This window comes from Trematomus bernacchii, unplaced genomic scaffold (genome assembly GCF_902827165.1).
Source record: "Trematomus bernacchii unplaced genomic scaffold, fTreBer1.1, whole genome shotgun sequence".
Taxonomy (NCBI): domain Eukaryota; kingdom Metazoa; phylum Chordata; class Actinopteri; order Perciformes; family Nototheniidae; genus Trematomus; species Trematomus bernacchii.
This window is the reverse complement of record NW_022987876.1, coordinates 365,576-387,317: the sequence shown is the minus strand read 5'-3', so window position 1 is coordinate 387,317 and position 21,742 is coordinate 365,576. Positions and strand designations below refer to the sequence as shown.

The 21,742-nt window shown below is 38.7% G+C and overlaps 1 protein-coding gene across 1 annotated transcript in view; it reads left to right on the top strand.

Moving 5' to 3' along the window:
- The window catches only part of LOC117469489 (solute carrier organic anion transporter family member 2B1-like), a 32,967-nt gene extending 12,547 nt beyond the window's left edge, over positions 1-20,420 (top strand). Inside the window, exons 8-15 of the mRNA XM_034113912.1 lie at positions 5,222-5,312; positions 5,959-6,123; positions 7,641-7,830; positions 8,440-8,584; positions 13,500-13,660; positions 17,523-17,587; positions 18,009-18,129; positions 19,120-20,420. Of these exons, the coding sequence (XP_033969803.1) occupies positions 5,222-5,312; positions 5,959-6,123; positions 7,641-7,830; positions 8,440-8,584; positions 13,500-13,660; positions 17,523-17,587; positions 18,009-18,129; positions 19,120-19,297 (1,116 nt within the window). The 3' untranslated portion in view covers positions 19,298-20,420. The remainder of the gene's footprint in view (positions 1-5,221; positions 5,313-5,958; positions 6,124-7,640; positions 7,831-8,439; positions 8,585-13,499; positions 13,661-17,522; positions 17,588-18,008; positions 18,130-19,119) is intronic.
- The last annotated feature ends 1,322 nt before the right edge of the window (positions 20,421-21,742 follow it).

Sequence of the window (21,742 nt, the reverse complement as noted above, 5' to 3'; positions counted from 1 at the left end):
AAGACAATCACGATAAACAGGATGCAAAATATAAAAAGGGCTCATCTTAACAAGCTGTTACAGGAATGTTTCTGGCTCCGTCCCCAAAACAAAATTAAAGGGTTCACTCAGCTCATGTTCTATCAAACTCATGAGGTGAAGTATTGCTCAACATTGTTCCCATCTAAAATAACGTGACAGAAAACAGCCGACAGCAGCGACACTTTCATTTTTAAACACAAAAGCCTGATTTAAAGTTGTCCCCCCACATGCAGTATCTCTCTTTAGACCCAGGATCGGACACAGTAATGAATGTGTTGGTACTGAAACTAGCCAAATATATTTAAGCTTTGTCCGTCCAACATATGATGCTCCAAGCTGCATAATGTTTTGTGATGATGATGAAGTTGTATGCTTGCATGTTGCAGAATAGGGCCCCTTTAACCTGTTAAGCCCGAGAGACCCCGGTACCGGGGCACTGCCGCAACATCTTGCAGGAAACAGTGTCTGAGGGCATGTTCATTTAACAAACTATGAATGTTTCATATCCATGTAACGGGAAGAAACTCATCTAACTGATCATTTGTATTTGTTTTTCAAAAGAAAACCCACAATGCTAACACTGAGCCTCTGAATTAGCAACGAGCGAAAAATGCTAACAGATTTAGTACACCGAAAATCACTCACAAAACCTTATTATTTATCTCTTCTCCACATCCATGACATTGATTCACATCGTGAGGTGACACAGAATCTATGGGTACCCTCATTATCACTGAATTATACGAATTCACGACGTTATAAGCAAAAATGGACACCAAAACAGGTGACGCTAGGTAGCTAAAAATGCTAACATTTTTACCTTGGCTCTGTAGTCTTTCCAAAGTGGTCTTCAATGGCATTAAAACGATAAAAACGCTGCTGAAGTTAATCCAATGTGTCTGTGTCCCTTTGAAATGATTTCTGATAATCCATAAGCAATAAAACTGCTTTTCCGTTTCCAGATGTCAGAGCTAGAGATAGGTTCGCTCTGATGCAAAACTGCATGCGCGAAGCCCCCACCTTTTCTTTTCACAATGAGTGTGTGTGGGGGACTCCCCCTTAGATTCTATTGGCTCTAACGGTCAGAAAGAGATGTCAACCATCAAAATTGAGCAAGGGGGGCCAGAGATATGGAAAATCCACCCAAATGACGCCAGAAGTGGTTTATTTTTGCTAAATCTCTCTAAAAAGGTCAAATGTCACTTGTTTTGCATCAATCTTGATACAGGGTACTTATTATATGTTGTACTTTGGATTCCTAAAGCTTTTAGTCTACTAACCCATCATCCAAGGGTAGTTTTCACTTTAAGTAAAAAATCATTTTTGGACGGACACTATAATTTACAGTTTTTTACTATGTAAAATCTGAATTTTCTTTAAAATAAAAAACATCTATATTGATTCTGACTTTTCTACATCCAAATCACAGGTTTATCATTACTTTGAGAAAAAAGATTATTAATTTAACCCTTTTAGAAGGGAAGATATGGTCATTTGTTCTGGGAATGTCATTTTCGAGCCTGAGACCTGAAAAACAGGCTCAGGGCTTAACAGGTTAAATTAATATGCAAACAAGTATTCCTACTCCCAGGAACCTAACGTTGTCTGATTATCAACAATGCAGTAAGACTGTGGCTCTTTCCTTTAGGCAGATACAGAGAAACGTTTTTTTATTTATTGAAATCATATTAATGTAAATACATCTCAGGGTTCTGTACTGCAACCACCAGACTGGTATTATTAACAATCCAAAAAGTAATCATGAGTTTCAGCCCCTAGATGTGACCTGAATTTCACAATTTACAGGAAAAACATAATGTATTTTCTCCAAAATCTTCCAAACATGACCTCCTTTGCAAAGGTTACTACAGGTGATTCTTGGATTGCCTGCAGGCTGCTGCATGTTATACAAACTTTCTCAGATCTATCAGATAACACACCTGTCGCACTCCGCTCTACAGACAGAGGTCTGATCAGATAACAACCTGAGAATTCTTAAAATGTTTTTTCACATATCTATTCGTCTGCTTTTGTCCCAGAGGGCAGAATGAGATTAACTTCATTTCATTTTACAAAACAATCACTACAGGTGGATATGGTACAAAATGTAACTAACAGATATCACCATGAAACTTTACCACTTTATTACTGACATTAACCTGTTAAGCCCGAGAGACCCCGGTACCGGGGCACTCCCGCAACGTCTTGCAGGAAACAGTGTCTGAGGGCATGTTCATTTAATAAACTATGAATGTTTTATATCCATGAAACGGGAAGAAACTCATCTAACTGATCATTTAAAAAAAAAAAAAATTTAAAAACCCACAATGCTAACACTGAGCCTCTGAATTAGCAACGAGCGAAAAATGCTAACAGATTACTGCACCAAAATTCACTCACAAAACCTTATTATTTATCTTTTCTGCAAATCCAACACATCGTTTCACATTGTGAGATGACACAGAATAGATGGGTACATACATTATCACTCAATGATACGAACTCGCGACTTTATAAACAAAAACAGACATCAAAACATGTGGCGCTAGGTAGCTAAAAACGCTAACATGGCTTACCTGTGTCGTAGTCTAGTCAAAAGTGGTCTTCAATGGCATTAAAACGATAAAAACGCTGCTGAAGTTAATCCTTAGGTTAATCCAATGGGTCTGTGTCCCTTTGAAATTATTTCTGATAATCCATGAGCAATAAACCTGCTTTTCCGTTTCCAGATGTCAGAGCTAGAGTATAGGTTCGCTCTGATGCAAAACTGCATGCGCGAAGCCCCCACCTTTTTTTTGTACCATGTGTGTGAGTGGGGAGATTCCCCTTCGATTCTATTGGCTCTAACGGTCAGAAAGAGATGTCAATCACCAAAATCGACCAATGGGTTCCAGAGAAACGGTAAAACCCCCATTTCCACCCAAATCACCTCAGAGGTGGAGTTTCTTTTGCTAAACCTCTCTAAAAAGGTCAAATGTCACTTGTTTTGCATCAATCTTGATACAGGGTACTTATTATATGTTGTACTTTGGATTCTTAAAGCTTTTAGTCTACCTTACCATCATCCAAGGGTAGTTTTCACTATAAGTAAAAAATAATTTTTGGACGGACACTATAATTTACAGTTTTTTACTATGTTCAATCTGAATTTTCTTTAAAATAAAAAACATCTATATTGATTCTGACTTTTCTACATCCAACTCACAGGTTTATCATTACTTTGAGAACAAAGATTATTAATTTAACCCTTTTAGAAGGGAAGATATGGTCATTTGTTCTGGGAATGTCATTTTCGAGTCTGAGACCTGAAAAACAGGCTCAGGGCTAAACAGGTTAACAGCATTATTTTTTATATTATACGTTTTCTGACATATGTTTAAATATGCATATGAGGCGTTATTTAATGCTCACTTTTGGTGACTTTAGGAGAAATCTGCAGACACAAACAGACAAAGATAGTCAAATAAACTCCTGCATGTGGATTTTGAGGTTTTCATTCCACTGGTCTGAAAATAAGACATGTTATAGGAGCTAAATCTAAAATCGAAAGCTTGGCCTCACTCCGCTGTTAGATAAAGCTCTGGACTTTGGCAGCTTTCTGTTTGAACGCAGGGAGTCGTATCAGATATAATAAAATGTTGAGCAACCTGCTGGCATCACGCCTTAATTTTGAGAAACGTTTGCAGTTTAATGTTTTCTTTGTGTCGTGGCCAACACTGCTCCACAAACTCAAACAGAATCATCTGCAGTGCTGAACACTTCTTACTAAAAGCACCAAAAAACATCAGATAACTTCCATAAATCTATTATTTGGGTCAGAATGAGGAGAACATTTTTCATAATGGAGTCACTAAATATGTTATCTGTACAACTTCAAGTACTCAGATAACACTAAAATACATTTCAAAGATATTTCAAGATTTTTCATTCAAGTTTCCAATTTACATTTTCCAAAATCTTTTGCAAAATCACTTTGTGGCATTCCTCTCTTTTTTCCAGAGTGTCTCTCTGTCTGTCTCTCATGTCGTTGTGTCCCTGGGCAAGACACTTCACCTCAAATTGCTCCTGTGGAGATTGTCCACAGTACTGAATGTATGTAAGTCGCTTTGGATAAAAGCGTCTAACAAATGACATGTAATGTAATGTAATGTCTGGTTTTTGGGGCTCGATGATCCTACCTGACAGATTAACCCTAACCTTTGTTTGATCGTAAATCATCTGATCGACTGAGAGGCTCGGCTCGTGGCTCTGTGTTTTATCAGAGGTTAAAAATCCAGCCATAAACAGAAGAGAAGCCTAAACACACATTCTCGTTTGGACCACCATGTCAGGAACGCCGACCGACTGAGGTCCGACTCAAATTTAAGTTCTGAGCGTGTGAATGTTTATCAGAAAAGCTTTTAGGCAACCCAACAACTAATTAAGTACTTGTTTCATGACTAAGATGCTTTTAGTGATTGTTTTATTTGCGGTGTTAATAACACACAACATTAGTGGAAACAAATATCAATATATAATAATTTTAGGAAGTGTATTCCTTATTTTGAATCTGAATTACATTTCTTTTTTTCGGAAATTATTGAAATATCCCTGACTGTGAACATTTAGAAAAATCCCCTTATCATTTAATTTGCGATATAAAGTGTACATTTTTGTCTTTATATAAAACACAAGTCGCATTAAAAGTTGAATTTAAACTAGGGTTGCTATTCAGAATTGAAGTTTGACAAAAATATTAATTTATAATATTTTTAGGAAAGGGACATCTTTTTCTCCAAGCTAACAAGTGTTTTTTTTATGCATTAAAATAAATGTGTTTGCTATGTATTGACAGATCCTCCACTGTAAACAATTTAGTAAACCACATAACATATAGTATGCAGTTTTTTTAATATTCAGTCCTCTACAGTGGCAGTATTAATAGCATTCTGAAAATTAATATTTTATAGTATTTACCAGAAAAGCTTTTAAGCAACCCATTTACTAAATAAATGCCTGTTTCATGAGTAACCTGCTTTTACCAAAGAAACTATGATGTATTTCTGGGTATGCAGAGTTCATAACACAGACCACATTCTGCAGCATGCACATTTATCTGAAGTGTCATTTAGAGCTGTTAATGTAAACCTTAAGCTGCAGACTCAGGGGTTTTTAAACCTGCCGGGAAATAACAAGACGTTCTGCTTCCATATTTGTGCAGGACGAGGACGAGGACGTGGAGTCGACGCCGGACTGCAAGCAGCAGCTTCAGCAGACTGACTCGGAAACATCTTTCCTCCAGTTCCTCAAAAGTAAGACTCTTATTTCCCTTCTGCTTCCTGTCTGCAGCGGAGGCAACTACAGGGCATCGAGCAGAGGTCACTGTGATGCTGGACCATCAGCACTGAAGCAACAATGGGGATTTTAAACCTTGTGCACTACTACTTCTATTCTATTTTATTTGTATTTACTTGCACATCTCAAAACATTCTCTTGCACTATTTTATCTGTTTTATTTGTTCTGTGTCATATATATATTCATGTTGCTCTGTTGGAGGAGGACTTCAGTTTTTCATTGCCATATCTACACTGTAGCTGCTGAGCACATGATGATAAAGACTTGACACTTGAAACTACTGGGAATAGAAAACGGGTTAATATGCCTGCTAGTATTGGCCTTTTATGTGTGCATATGTACACATGTGTCTGTTGATTGTGTATATATATGTATATCCATATTTGTATACATATTTTATATATATTTGTATTTTGTATTCCTCTGGATTGTGGGAAACGGTATTTCGATCTCTCTGTCTGTACACACAAACTGAAAGATTGACAATAAAGTTGGCTTTGACTTTTATGGCTAATCCTCTCTATCATCATCATCATCATCATCATCATCATCATCATCATCATCACCATCTTCCTCCCTCCCTCCCTCCCTCTGTTCCTCAGGTTTCCCTCGTATCGCCCTGCGGACGCTGCGCAGCCCCATCTACCTGCTGGTGGTTCTGGCTCAGGTGAACCTGGCGGCGCTGCTGGCCGGCCTCGCCACCTTCATGTCCAAATTCATCGAGAGACAGTTCACCCAGACCGTCTCCTTCTCCATCATGATGATAGGTGAGAGAGCAAACAGGTCTGCAGGCAGAGGTTGGAAGTAGTGGAGTACAAATACTTTGTTACTGGACTGAATTACATTTTTCTGGTATCAGTACTTTACTCCACTACTTATTTTTCTGACGACTTTTTACTTTGACTTCTTACATGTTGAACACACATACCTGTACTTTCTACTTCTTACATTTTGAACACAAATACCTGTACTTTCTACTTCTTACATTTTGAACACAAATACCTGTACTTTCTACTTCTTACATTTTGAACACAAATACCTGTACTTTCTACTTCTTACATGTTGAACACAAATACCTGTACTTTCTACTTCTTACATTTTGAACACAAATACCTGTACTTTCTACTTCTTACATGTTGAACCCAAATACCTGTACTTTCTACTTCTTACATGTTGAACACAAATACCTGTACTTTCTACTTCTTACATTTTGAACACAAATACCTGTACTTTCTACTTCTTACATGTTGAACACAAATACCTGTACTTTCTACTTCTTACATGTTGAACACAAATACCTGTACTTTCTACTTCTTACATGTTGAACACAAATACCTGTACTTTCTACTTCTTATATGTTGAACACAAATACCTGTACTTTCTACTTCTTACATTTTCCAAACAGGCTGGTTCCTTTAGTTTGAATGTGTGTTTGGTGGCGTGATCATTATTATTTAGAGTCATTGCGTGCCTATTGATTTGAACACGATCCGTGTATCCATCATTTCCTGGTCTTCTCTAAAGAAGAGGGACCAATGAAAACGTTGTCATGTTGCCGTTGTTCAGCATGGAAACATTCATTAGCTAACAATGACATTATTGTTCTATTAATATAAAGGGAGGTCAGGTACTCTTTAAAACAGCTGCTAGTTATGGGTACTTTTTACTGAAGTACATTTCAAAGCCCTCTTTACTTTTACTTGAGTCAAGAAGTTTAGTCAGTACTTCTACTTTTACCAGAGTATTTTTAAACACGAGTATCTGTACTTCTACTTGAGTAAAGGATGTGTGTACTTGTGCCATCTCTGTCTGCAATCATCACACCAGTAAGAGCCACAAATATTACATTTCAGAGAAAGTTATTTAGTTTGTATGACATCGGGAACCTTGAGGGGTGAAATTACCTCTCTGTTAAATGAGTTCCATAACAGTAGTGTAATTAGTTCCCGGTCAGAAGTGAAACTGGTTTCCTTACGCAGAAAATAACTTACCTCTTACCTAGTTCCCTGTCCGTGATAAAATTAGCCCCTTGTCAATAGTGGAATGAGTTCCCTGTCGGAAGTGAAACTGGTTTCCTTACAAAATTATAATTACCATCCTCTTAAATGAGTTACCTATCAGTGGGGAAATAAGCTCCCTGTCTCTAGTCAAATGTGTTCCCTTACAATGGTGAAATGAGTTGCTTGTACTACTACTACTATTTGGAGCATTGTAAAAACAGCCACAATTAAAGTTATATACAGTCAACTGAAATATGGAATTTGTGTCTTCTGGATTTCTTCAGGAGGAGTTTGCATCCCGCTGGCGGTGCTGGGGACCGTGCTCGGCGGCGTCCTGATGCGGAGGTTGAGTCTCTCGGTGGGCGGAGCCAGTAAACTCTGCACCGCGGCCATCTTGCTCTGCATCCTGTCCTCCACACCGCTGCTGTTCATTGGCTGCTCAACTCAGAAGGTCGCCGAGGTCTTTCCTCAAGGGTAGCTGCCTATTTTACCAACTAAATGGACCTACGTCTAAAGCTGAAAGGGGACTCATTTAACATCTAAAAGGGAATTCAGAATTCAGAACTATTTTCACTGCTAACGGGGAACTTATTCATTTACAGAAAATGAACTTATTTCATAACTGACAGGGAATTTCCTGATTGAACGGGAATTGCAGTGCCCTAAAGGGAACTATTCCTCAGTAACAGGGATCTAATTGTCTCACTCTCAAGAAATAGTTTTCACTAATGAATTGAAACTAATTGCTGTTGTCAGAAAAGTAATTCCACATCCAATCGGTAACCAATTCCACTTATGACAGGGAACTAATTACCCCATTGATAGCGGACTTAATTCACTGTTGATAGGGAACTAATTCCAGCACTGAAAGGAAACTAATATCACGTTTGGCAAGAAACTAATTTTACTTTTGACAGGTAACTAATTTAACAAATGTAAGGTAAATTCACTGCTAACAAAGAACTAAATACACTATTGACAGGGAACTCATTTCCCCCACTGATAACTAAGTAATTTCACGTTTTGTATCTACACACCCTAACACATTAAGTTTATTAATATTGTGTGTGTGTGTGTTTGCAGCAGTGCTGTGTTGTCGTGCAGCGCCGGCTGTAGGTGTCCGGCGGAGGCCTTTAACCCGGTCTGCGGTTCTGACGGCGTTGAGTTCAGGTCCCCCTGCCACGCCGGCTGCAGCAACATACAGATTGACGCCAGCAACAAACCCACCGTAAGAACTACTATATCAACTTTGGGACCAATACAGCATTAACAATAATAACTGTGTGTAAATCAATCGTACTCGGTTGGAAATGTCTTCTTAACCCATAAGAGCCCACGGTGACACAGATAGATTACATTTACATGTTCTGGAAGGTTCCTTATACAGCCTAAGTGACACACCCTGAACAGTCTGGTGGGTCATGATCCAGGTCATGTGATTACATTTCAAAAGCTTGTTTTTTGTGGCTAAAGGTAAGATTCAAGCCGTTTAAGAATTACAATGCTTACATAACATGTCCTTTGTTACATTTAACCTGTTTTGAAAAATAATCTTGTACATATTGATATGAAACAAATAATATAAAGATCGCTGTGACATTAACCTTAACATTTCTCAGTATATCTAGAGTGACATATATGTCACAATTAGAAATATGATTATGTTCTGCTCAGTTAATCTAGCTGATTCAATGATATTTAGTTAATATATTCTATACTTTTCAGTTCAGAGAATGTTAAAACAAATGTAAACCAAAGCATCATCCTCATTAATGAAGTTATTAATAAGCATTACTTTACCATTAACTCCCAATGTGACGTATATGTCACTTTTAAAATATTTGACACTAAGGGGGGTTACTTGTCAGAAATGTGATCTATGTGGTCTGGTTTAGTCTAAATGGTGTTCCCCATAACTTTCCCAAAAGTATAAATGGGTCCGGGTTCTTATGGGTTAAGGAAATAAACTATAATCTGTTCCTTTATCTCTTTCACTGTTACAGCCCATTTGGTTTTCAGTTTAAATTCAAACATACTCCAATTCCCTGAACATCCATTTTCTGTGGGAAGGGTCTTGAGTGGGAACAGACTGCATTATTAATCAAAGTGAAACAATAATTGAAGCCAAATAAAATCTCTCAGTGTAACCAAAGGTTAGTGGAGGGACTAAAAGCAGCTGGAAGCTGTGGTAAAGTTCACAGGAAACACTAGAGAGATAGATATTCATCTTTACTCATAAACAAATACATCAAATGGCCCAATGGTAGAACCAGAGTTAACGTTGCTGGCCCTTAAATCATTGAGATTCCCCCTCAGGGAAGAAAGAAACACTACAAGAACATCCCTGAAACTTTCCAGATAATAGAACATTGTTGAACTAGATCATAAAAGTTTCCACCATTAGAAAACCAGACAACATTTAACATTAACATACTATTTATATTTAGTTGCATACATTTGACCTTAAAGGTGACTCTAAATATATCCAGAATAGTTTTTGCAAAGGTTGGATAAAGATTGTTTCCTGTTTAAGTTTCCATACAAATTATAAATAATGGAAAAGCCTAAAGTCTGCTAATCCGAAAGTGAAAAGTCTTATCCTAACAGTTTCATTTAGTTGGCATTCAATGTTGGCAATAATTCTACATTTTTAGGACAAGAAAATGAAAGTGAAACACGTATTTTAGACTTAAAGTGATATTCCAGATGTGCAGGAAGTTATATAATATCCAGATGTTGTTCTAAAACCTCTCAGGGTAAACAGTAGGACTTTACGGATTAAAGGATACTGATCGGAACTGTTTTTTTTAGAGATTGTTACTGTGATGGTAACGTAGCTGGTAAAGAATTTCACTCTGCTGGTTTTACTTTCACTCTCTCCTCCATCATGTTCCCTTGAGACTTTCCAGAGAACTAATGTTCCCTGGAAACATTAGTTCCTAACAATCTTAGAGGGGGTTTGAGTAAATAGAGAGGAATGAAGGAAAGCAGACACATCCGAGAAATGACTGATCACCACCCCTCTCCCAGAAGCTGTGACGAAATGCAGCGATACAGAAGGCGGTCACGACTTCAAAAACATCCGCGCTTATCTAAAGGAAGGATCTTTTTATTTATTTAAGATATAAAGAAACACAAAATACTTCATCATGGGACAGATTTTTACTTCACAACCAAGCCCTCTCAGGGAACTAATTGAATAAATAACAGGGGAATCATTACGTTATGAATAAATATAACACTAACAGGGAACTCATTTCAATATTGACATAGAAGCAATTTAAGCACTGTAAGGTGAGTCATTTTAGAAGTTTAGGGAATTAATGTTAATACTAACAGGGAACTTATTTTGGATTTTGAAAGGGAACTCATTTCACTATTGACATGGATCATGCAACCCCACTGTCAGGGAACACATTTGACAGGGATGTTATTTTACAAATGTAAGGGAACTCATTTCCCTATCGACGTGGAAGTACTTTTGGCAATATAAGGTTACTTAATACAATTTTGACACGAAAATAATTTCAACATTCATATGGAACTCATTTAACTAGTGACAGGGAACTAATTATACTAATGAAAACGAATCAGAAAAAAACGACTCAAAATAATGTTGAACCGCTCTCCCCATTAACAGGGAACTATGTTTACCTTCGTTAGGGAACTCATTACATTAAAAAGGAAAAGGATTCATTTCATACATTTTTTAGGGATCTTAGGGAACTCATTTCAGTATTTACCGAGAAGCAATTTAAGCACTGTAAGGTGACTCATTTTACAAGTTTAGGGAACTAATGTAAATACTAACGAGGAACTTATTTTGGATTTTGAAAGGGAACTAATTTCACTATTGACATGGATCATGCAACCCCACTGACAGGAACACATTTGACAGGGATGTTATTTTACAAATGTAAGGGAACTAATTTCCCCATTGATTGGGAACTACTTTTGGAAATGTAAGGTTACTTAATACAATTTTGACAGGAAAATAATTTCACCATTCATATGGAACTCATTTAACTAGTGACATGGAACTAATTATACTAATGACAACGAATCAGAAAAAAACGACTCAAAATAATGTTGAACTACTTCCCCCAGTAATAGGGAACTATGTTTACCTTCGTTAGGGAACTCATTTCATTATTAAAAAGGATTCATTTCATAACTTTTTAGGGATCTCAGGGAACTAATTTCAGTATTTATCTGGAATGAATTTCACCACTGTCAGGGAACTAATTTCAATATTTACAGAGAAGCAATTTAAGCACTGTAAGGTGACTCATTTTAGAAGTTTAGGGAACTGATGTAAATACTAACGAGGAACTTATTTGGGATTTTGAAAGGGAACTAATTTCACTATTGACAGGGATCATACAACCCCACTGACAGGGAACACATTTGACAGGGATGTTATTTTACAAATGTAAGGGAACTACTTTCACCATTGACTGGGAACTACTTTCGGCAATATAAGGTTGCTTAATTCAATGTTGACTGTGTCTGTAATGACCCCCACAGCCTGTAGGGGGCGTTGTCTCACCCCGGTTATCAGAATCAGAAACAGAAACAGGTTTATTACCAGGTATGTTGACACGTACGAGGAATTTGACTCCATGTCATCGTGCATACATAAAAGTAAAACAAATATTTTAAAACACAGATAGAGAACTAATTTCATTATTGTAAGGGCTTCATTTCTTTACTTTTTAACCTGTTAAGCCCGAGAGACCCCGGAACCGGGGCACTGCCGCAACATCTTGCAGGAAACAGTGTCTGAGGGCATGTTCATTTAATAAACTATGAATGTTTTATATCAATGTAACGGGAAGAAACTAATCTAACTGATCATTTTAATTTTTAAAACCCACAATGCTAACACTGAGCCTCTGAATTAGCAACGAGCGAAAAATGCTAACAGATTACTGCACCGAAAATCACTCACAAAACCTTATTATTGATCTTTTCTCCACATCCATGACATCGTGAGGTGACACAGAATCGAAGGGTACCCTCATTATCACTCAATTATACGAAATCGCGACGTTATAAACAAAAACAGACATCAAAACATGTGGCGCTAGGTAGCTAAAAATGCTAACATGGTTACCTTGTCTCTGTAGTCTGCTCCAAAGTGGTCTTCAATGGCATTAAAACGATAAAAACGCTGCTGAAGTTAATCCATAGGTTAATCCAATGTGTCTGTGTCCCTTTGAAATGATTTCTGATAATCCATGAGAAATAAGACTGCCAATAAGACTGCTTTTCCGTTTCTAGATGTCAGAGCGAGAGATAGCTTCACTCTCATGCAAAACTACATGCGCAAAGCCCCCACCTTTTTGTTTTACAACGTGTGTGTGGGGGGGAATCCCCCTTCGATTCTATTGGCTCTAACCATCAGAAAGAGGTGTCAACCATCAAAATCGACCAAGGGGGGCCAGAGATATGGAAAAAAAAACATTTCCACCCAAATCACCTCAGAGGTGGAGTGTTTTTGGCTAAACCTCTCTAAAAAGGTCAAATGTCACTTGTTTTGCATCAATCTTGATACAGGGTACTTATTATATGTTGTACTTTGGATTCCTAAAGCTTTTAGTCTACCTTACCATCATCCAAGGGTAGTTTTCACTATAAGTAAAAAAGAATTTTTGGACGGACACTATAATTTACAGTTTTTTACTATGTTCAATCTGAATTTTCTTTAAAATAAAAAACATCTATATTGATTCTGACTTTTCTACATCCAACTCACAGGTTTATCATTACTTTGAGAAAAAAGATTATTAATTTAACCCTTTTAGAAGGGAAGATATGGTCATTTGTTCTGGGAATGTTATTTTCTAGCCTGAGACCTGAAAAACAGGCTCAGGGCTTAACAGGTTAAGGGATCTCAGGGAACTCACTTCAGTATTTACCTGGAATTAATTTCTCCACTTTCAGGGAACTAAATCGATATTTATCTGGGAACTCATTTCACCACTGTCACGGAACTAATCGTGCACTTTTAAATATCCTAATCTCTCCAGAGGACAGATGACCCCATGACCTGTCTTTGTTATTTATTTATTTATTGTGTCTGTAAAGACCCCCACAGCCTGTAGGGGGCGCTGTCTCACCCCTGTTATATGTGTCTGTAGAACTACACTGAGTGTGAGTGTGTCGGGGGTCTCGGCGTCGCCTCTCCGGGGACTTGTGGCAGTGGATGCTCAAACCTCCTGCTCCCCTTCGTGGCTCTGTTGGGCGTCACCAGCTTCATCGCCTCCTTCTCCCAGACGCCCTCCGTCATGATGATCCTCAGGTGGGAAAGCATGAGGGTCAAAATGTCAAAATATGATCTGAATTGTTATGTCACAAATGCAACTGGGCTATCATCCTGCAGGAGCATACAAAGACACCATCAGTACATTTACATTTGGTTACTATAACCATTTATGAACACACAGTTAGAAATACACTACATTTAAAGTGTTTAGACTGTAAGTGTAAATATGCACATTGACATTGAATTTTATCTCGATGCACTGTCATCGCTACTACCTCTGCTTTCACCACTCTGTATAATGACAATAAGATATATTCTATTATATTCTATTTAAGAAAACAGAGTGCAGCAAATGCGTTAAAATATTGAGGGAACTTAAACAACTTTCATAATCAAATGTTCACAGCTTCGTTGTATGTATACAATATTTAATATAAAGTACTGGGGAAATATGCCCCTATTAAGCTGATTTGAACAAATCGTGCTAGATATTTTTCGAGGCAGTCGAGTCCCTTTATTGAAAACACAAGAGGTCCTTATAAGTAAGTATAAGTTTTGCATTGTAAAGAAACCTGACAAACTTTCCTTCACCCAAATTACAAAATGTATTCTCCTTGTAAATATGTTTTTACGGTGGCCCGGAAGTGCAAGACACCACAGCATTTCACAAAACACCACAGCATTTCACAAAACACAACAGCATTTCAGAAAACACTACAGCATTTCAGAAAACACCACAGCATTTCAGAAAACACAACAGCATTTCAGAAAACACAACAGCATTTCAGAAAACGCCGCAGCATTTCACAAAACGCCGCAGCATTTCACAAAACACAACAGCATTTCACAAAACACAACAGCATTTCACAAAACACAACAGCATTTCAGAAAACACCACAGCATTTCACATTGGACGGAAAGGGTATTCCTTTAGGGAGAACACTTCTTGTTTGTGATTGGACAGAGCCAGCCAGAGAAGCACTGCTGTGATTGGTTGTTTTTGCTGCCAGTCAAGAAATGACGCTTCGTGATCGGTCAGCACCCGACAGCGCAACATGTCCCAACACATCAACCGTTAGCTGTTAGCACACACTCAGAGCTCACAGCTCCTCATATCTGTTCAGAAACTGGACAAAAAAACAAGTACAAACCACAGACTGTCTATGTCATGGCGAATACAGTCGCTGCTTTATTTATGTCTGTATGACGCTGTTGTGAGTGTGGACGGAGCAGCTACAGGTTAGTTTAGCCTGATCGATCCGCCCCCTCTCCAGCACGTCTTGTTTGAATGACAGGAGTAAACACTGACAGCTGCGGTGAAACTCGAGCGATTAGAGCGATGCGAAAAAAACATGAATTAATGCTTTATTAATTCATGGTTTTTAAGGGGCTTATCTCCATGTAAATACTATGGTAGACTACCCAATATTCGCATCGCTCTAATCGCTCGAGTTTCACGGCGGCTGTCAGCTGTGTTTGTTCCTGTCATTCAAACAAGACGCGCTGGAGAGGGGGCGGGGCGTATCTCCATGTAAATCCTATGGGAGATACCAACTACAACAAAATGAACATATTGACCGTGATTTAATTGTAATACACGTTTCAAAGTGATGCCGAAGTAACTACATACTGATACCGGTTAGTAAAAACCATGAATTAATGCTTTGACAAGTCTGCAGACAAGACGGCAGGCGAAAAGCTTTTAAAATGCGTGTTTTCTGAATGGAATCGGATCCATCAGGCTAAACTAACCTGTAGCTGCTCCGTCCACACTCACAACAACGTCATACAGACATAAATAAAGCAGCGACTGTATTCGCCATGACACAGGCAGTCTGTGGTTTGTACATGTTTAACTTTTGTCCAGTTTCTGAACAGATATGAGGAGCTGTGAGCTCTGAGTGTGTGCTAACAGCTAACGGTTGATGTGTTGGGACATGTTGCGCTGTCGGGTGCTGACCAATCACGAAGCGTCATTTCTTGACTGGCAGCAAAAACAACCAATCACAGCAGTGCTTCTCTGGCTGGCTCTGTCCAATCACAAACAAGAAGTGTTCTCCCTAAAGGAATACCCTTTCCGTCCAATGTGAAATGCTGTGGTGTTTTCTGAAATGCTGTTGTGTTTTCTGAAATGCTGTTGTGTTTTCTGAAATGCTGCGGCGTTTTCTGAAATGCTGCAGCGTTTTGTGAAATGCTGTTGTGTTTTGTGAAATGCTGTTGTGTTTTGTGAAATGCTGTTGTGTTTTGTGAAATGCTGCGGTGTTTTCTGAAATGCTGTTGTGTTTTCTGAAATGCTGTTGCGTTTTCTGAAATGCTGCGGTGTTTTCTGAAATGCTGTGGTGTTTTGTGAAATGCTGTGGTGTCTTGCACTTCCGGGCCACCGTACGTTTTAATCTACCAACCTCAATATCCAGAGAGGAACAGCAGCTCTCTGTGTAATAATTATCGTTGGTTAAAAAAAAGCAGAAATGTTAAACTAAATAGCATCTGATATGCACATATGACTCTAATTTAAGTTTATATTAAACATTACAACACTCATGTGATTTGAAGATACCTAAAACAAAAGAGCTGCTCACAGCTGCAAAGCATTAAAATAAATTCCACACGGAGGTCCAACAGCAGCTGGAACCCTTTGAGAAAACAGAACAAGTTTTTTGGATTATATGGAAATGATTAGAGGGTCAGAAAGGGGGGGAGGGGGGGGGCGTTGTCGTTTAAAAGCAGAGACTTTTATTTTCCTAAGCTGCTGCCTCACCTGTTCCTCATCAGAGAACCAGGCACTGATGGATAAAGCAGCTGCCAGGATCCTGCTGAAACCAGCGTGACGCTTCAGATAAAACCAAACTGGAACTCTGAGCCTCACGGTCTACCTTCCAGGACAATTCAGAGAGTTAGAAATATAAAGATTAGACGGTCAGACTGAAAGAAAAACACTCTAAAAACAAACACAAAGTAGAGTTGCTGAGATACCATCAACAGAAAATGAACCAATTACTCTGATTGATATTTAACTACAAAGAGAGACACAAAACAGCTGCTAATGAACATAGAACGACTACAAAGTCACACAAAAACAAAAAAAAGCATGTTCTGTTTTCTCCAAGGTTTCCAGTTGCTGTTGGACCTCACATGGAATTTATTTTAATGATTTGGTAAACCTTGAGGCTCATCGTTCCAGTTTTAGTTTATCTGAATGGTCACACTGGTTTCAGCAGGGTCCAGTTTACCTTTCTGGACAATTCCTGATTAGAGTCCATTAATATAAAGATTAGACGGTCAGACTGAAGGGAAAACGCTCTAAAAACAAGCGCAAAGTAGAGTTGACAGCAGCAGGAACGTCTGCTGAGATACCATCAACAGAAAATGAACCAATTACTTTTATATCTTACTACAGACACAAAACAGCTGCTAATGAACATAGAACGACTACAAAGTCACACAAAAACCAAAAAAAGCTTGTTCTGTTTTCTCAAAGGTTTCCAGTTGCTGTTGGACCTCCACGTGTAATTTATTTTAATGATTTGGTAAACCTTGAGGCTCATCGTTACAGTTTTGGTTTTATCTAAATGGTCACACTGGTTTCAGCAGGGTCCAGTTTACCTTTCAGGACAATTCAGAGTCCATTAATATAGAGTTTAGACGGTCAGACTGAAGGGAAAATGACTCGAGTTGACAGAATGTTGAGATACCATCAACAGAAAATGTTACTCTGATATAAAACAGCTGCTAATGAACAAAGAACGACTACGAAGTGACTCAAAAACCACAGATATAACAACAACAACACCACAGCAATTATAAGGATAACCACAGCGTGACGGTGCGCCCACAGGAAGTGCACACTGATTTCCTCACACTGATTGTATCACTTGTTTGTCATGCTGTGTTTCTGCAGGACGGTGCCTGCGGAGGACAAGTCGTTCGCAGTGGGGGTGCAGTACATGCTGTTCAGAGTGCTCGGTAAGTAATGACTTCCTCTGCACTTTGAGCAAGGCACACACCAGGTCTGAGGTTAAACTCTGAGACCTTCATTCACTGACCTCAGATCTGTCAATACAGCAGTGTATGCATTTAAAACATTTTCATATTGAGAGGGAAATCTTTTTATTTGTTTTGTCTAAATGTATTTATGCTGCGTTTTGCTATATATTTATTGATGTACAGCACTTTAGTCAACTCTGTTGTTTTTAAATGTGCTATATAAATAAAGTTTGATTGGATTAACCTTCATTAGACACTACACAGGTCACCAAACGACACAATCTTTGACCGTGTGTGTGTGTGTGTGTGTGTGTGTGTGTGTGTGTGTGTGTGTGTGTGTGTGTGTGTGTGTGTGTGTGTGTGTGTGTGTGTGTGTGTGTGTGTGTGTGTGTGTGTGCAGCGTTCATGCCCGGCCCGGTGTTGTACGGCAGCGTCATCGACAGTACCTGCATCTGGTGGGGCAGGAAGTGCAGCAAGAAGACTTCCTGTCAGTACTACGACCTGGACCGCTTCAGACAGAGGTCAGCAACATTTGTATTATATTTTTCTTTATTAATTAAAATGTTCTATATTTATTTTTTCATCGTAAACCTTTTTATATTTTTGTAATTTTTATACAATTTTTTTTATTTAATTTGTTTTAATTTGTATATTCTTCATTTTTTATAAAAAATGGTTTGGTTTACATTTTTTATAATTTAATTTATTTTTTATTTTGTGAAGCCATGATATGACAGGTGAGACGTGGGTCTATTAGCCTCGTCTTTTGATAAGTACTTAGTGACTGTGTACTTAAACAGACCAACAAACTAAAAACACGACCTCCTTGGCAGAATGAAGAGCTTCTGGTTCTGGCAGATTCTTGAGGTTTTGACCCTGGAAACTCCTGAGTCTGGAGCCGTGATTCAGATATCCTCTAAATGTAACAGGGTTTTCCCCTTGGGTCCATGCAGCACACTTCCACCAAGTTTCATGAAAAATTGTGCAATAGTTTGTCTTTGATCCTGGTAACGAACCCTATAAAACAAATCTCAGAACTCCTCAGAGGAAGCCTTTACTCAGCAGCTCGGTCTGGCAGATTCTTGAGGTTTCGCACCCTCTAGAAATCATGACGTTAGGCTGGAGTCCTGATTCAGATCTGCTAAAAATGTAAATAGGTTCTTCCTTAGTCTCTGCTTCACACTTCCACCAAGTTTAATTAAAATATGTCCAGTAGTTTTTCAATAATCTGGCTTTTTAAAACCAAAGTTTTCAAATGTTTTTACATCGTGTTTGAGAGTTTTTCAGTCCGTGGCTACAAGTATGGTTTTATTGTCTCGTGCTTTTACATTTGTTTCGTCTAAATGTATTTATGCTGCGTTTTGCTATATATTTATTGATGTACAGCACTTTAACTCTGTTGTTTTTAAATGTGCTATATAAATAAAGTTGGATTGGATTAACCTTCATTAGACACTACACAGGTCACCAAACGACACAATCTTTGACACCGTGTGTGTGTGTGTGTGTAGGTTTCTGGGTCTGCAGGTGGTGTTTGTGTGCGGCGCGCTGCTCTGCTTCCTGCTGACCATCGTGGTGCTGCGCCGGAGGGCCGGGCAGATGGAGACGGAGGGTAAAGGAGTGAAGGGAGGGTATGCGATGGTGAGCGCTTCGTCTAAAGAGAAGGAGCTGGAGGGAATCAAAACCTGAAGACACACAGCGAGAGGACGCAGGGAAATAAAGACGCTGAACGAAGCAGAACAAGAGTTCAAAGAGAATGCTAACGTGGAAGCTGCTACGCTAACAAAACTGCAGTTCATGTAAAGGATCTGTCGGCCTGTATAATCAGAGTCTCTCATGTTGTATTGTTTCACTAACGCTCACACTCCAGTGGATGTACATAAGCTGATCAATGTATTGGGACAAAGACGATGTATTAACCTCTCCGCTCATTGTACTCACTTTTCTGGGTTTTCAAGTTCAGCTTTTAGTTTATTTTAACTTCTCTCAAGTTACTTCAGTCGGGCTCTTGGTGTTGAGGCGGTTGCACCAAACTTTTCTAAGCGACCCTAAAGAAAGCAGCGGATCTCCTTTCAAATCTTCTTGTTCTGTGCATGGTCCGGCGCTCTCACTGGAGGCACGGTCATTCAGCCAGACCCTCAAATGTCCTGCGTCTCAGTGGTGGATGCTAACCGCTGTTATAGCATCACTGTGAAGCTAGCCATGCTAACCCTGCAGAGTGGATCTCATTCTGGAGTACTTACACAATGACTTGCTTCTGAAAGCTCCGAAAAAGATGCCGCATATTTTTTTAAACAGTCAATGTTTCTGTAAATATTTCTTTGTTTATATACAAAATGGAACGTCATACAGCTATTTTTTTACATGGCTGGTGTGCAGGCGACTCGGTTCAGAAAGCTATCTTGTTTACACAAAATAAATGTGATAAACATGTAAACATTAACCCTCTGTCTGTGAAAGAATACACATGTGGAAGCACTCAATCTGTTCTGGACAGGGAACTGGTTAGAAATGATATTGGTGTGATTCTTCAACTGTCCTTATTTTAGTCAAAAACTTTTATTTTTTTATTTTTTTCATTGGACATTAAATCCTGCATAGATTTTAGTTTAATCATTTTATAAATATATAATAATTGTACATTTCTCAGAGTGTATGGTGATCGTTGAAGAGTCACGTTTTTTATTGACATGTCTGGTTTTAATCTGCTCCACTTCTAAACTCTGAAATTCACTTTCAAAGCTATTTTTTTATTAATCTAAAGCTGTGAAACATGTTGTCTGAGGAATCTTTAATAAACTTAAAAAATGGATGTGTCTTCAGTTTCACATTTTTGCGGCCCCCGTGCAGTCACTCTGAGGACCCCAGCTATGTCCTATTGATAAGCAGATACAGTATCTCCGTCATATAAAGGTACCCTGTACAATTCTCATACTTGTTATATCTGTTTTAAATACCGTAATGATATGGTGCCCCGTGTGAGGCCATTGGAACAGCGTCTCCATGGGAAACTGCGAAACCTGGTCCGTTCATCATGACTCCGGTTAGCGGACGTAAAGATGCATCAAAATCCAGACAACAACATGACCACTACCACCAGACCCTTTTTAAAAACAGTTTTCCCAAATAACAGGCCTGTCCGTTAGCGGGGATAGAAATGAGTCTCTGGGGTAAACACGTTGCTCGTTTATTCGCACCTTTACGGTACAGGTTGCTGAAGCTGCCCAATTGCGTGGGTCTTTTAAATGAAGACGTGTTGTTTGTTGGTCAGTCTGAATTTTGGCTTTCTTCCATCAAATCTGAGCAAACACACTAAATCTGGCTTTTTTTAGAGGTCCTAAAATACACTCATGATGTGTAGACTGTACCGTAAACATGTGCACACTCACTTCAAAACCCATGAAGCATGAGCGCATTCCTGACACGCTCTGCACTAGTATAAATAGATTTTTATTATAAGTACCTCACACAACCCCACTTCAGACACTAAATACCTCTCAGTCCCCCTCTTACTTTCAGACTGAAATATGTCCACGATTGTTGGATGCATTGCTGACTCTAGCCAACGTTTTCCTCATGCTCTATTAAATCCTGACTGATTGCTTCATTGGTTTTACTTTCTCTTCAGATCCTAAGTCTTCAAACCGTCTCCAGAGACAGATCAATGATTTCATAATCCCCTCTCTTTGTTTATATGAAACATTCCTGACGCTCTCGGCACACACAGACAGGCTTCAGCGTGTTGTTGCTGCAACAGTTTCCTTCTGCAGGCTCAAACATGTCAACGTCTCAGAAAATGATACTTCTTCTGAAGCTGAATGAAGGATTTCAAGGACTCTTGGATCAGCTGGAAAATGTATCAACCCAACCTGAGAACAGGGCTGTTTTCTGAGAACAAAAATGTTGACTTTTTAAAGATATGTGGTTCTCACAGGACAAAGCTACAAACATCTTCTCAAATACGATGCATTGGTGCAGATGTAGAGCATAAAAAGGAGGTGAAAGCATCTACAGCAGAAACATGCCACATATTGCAGCAGTTATATACATCTAGAGACATTAAATGACTGGATTTATGGTTGAAAATGTGATGTTTTAAATCAAAAAGTCATATATTTGCAAAAGAAACTTAAG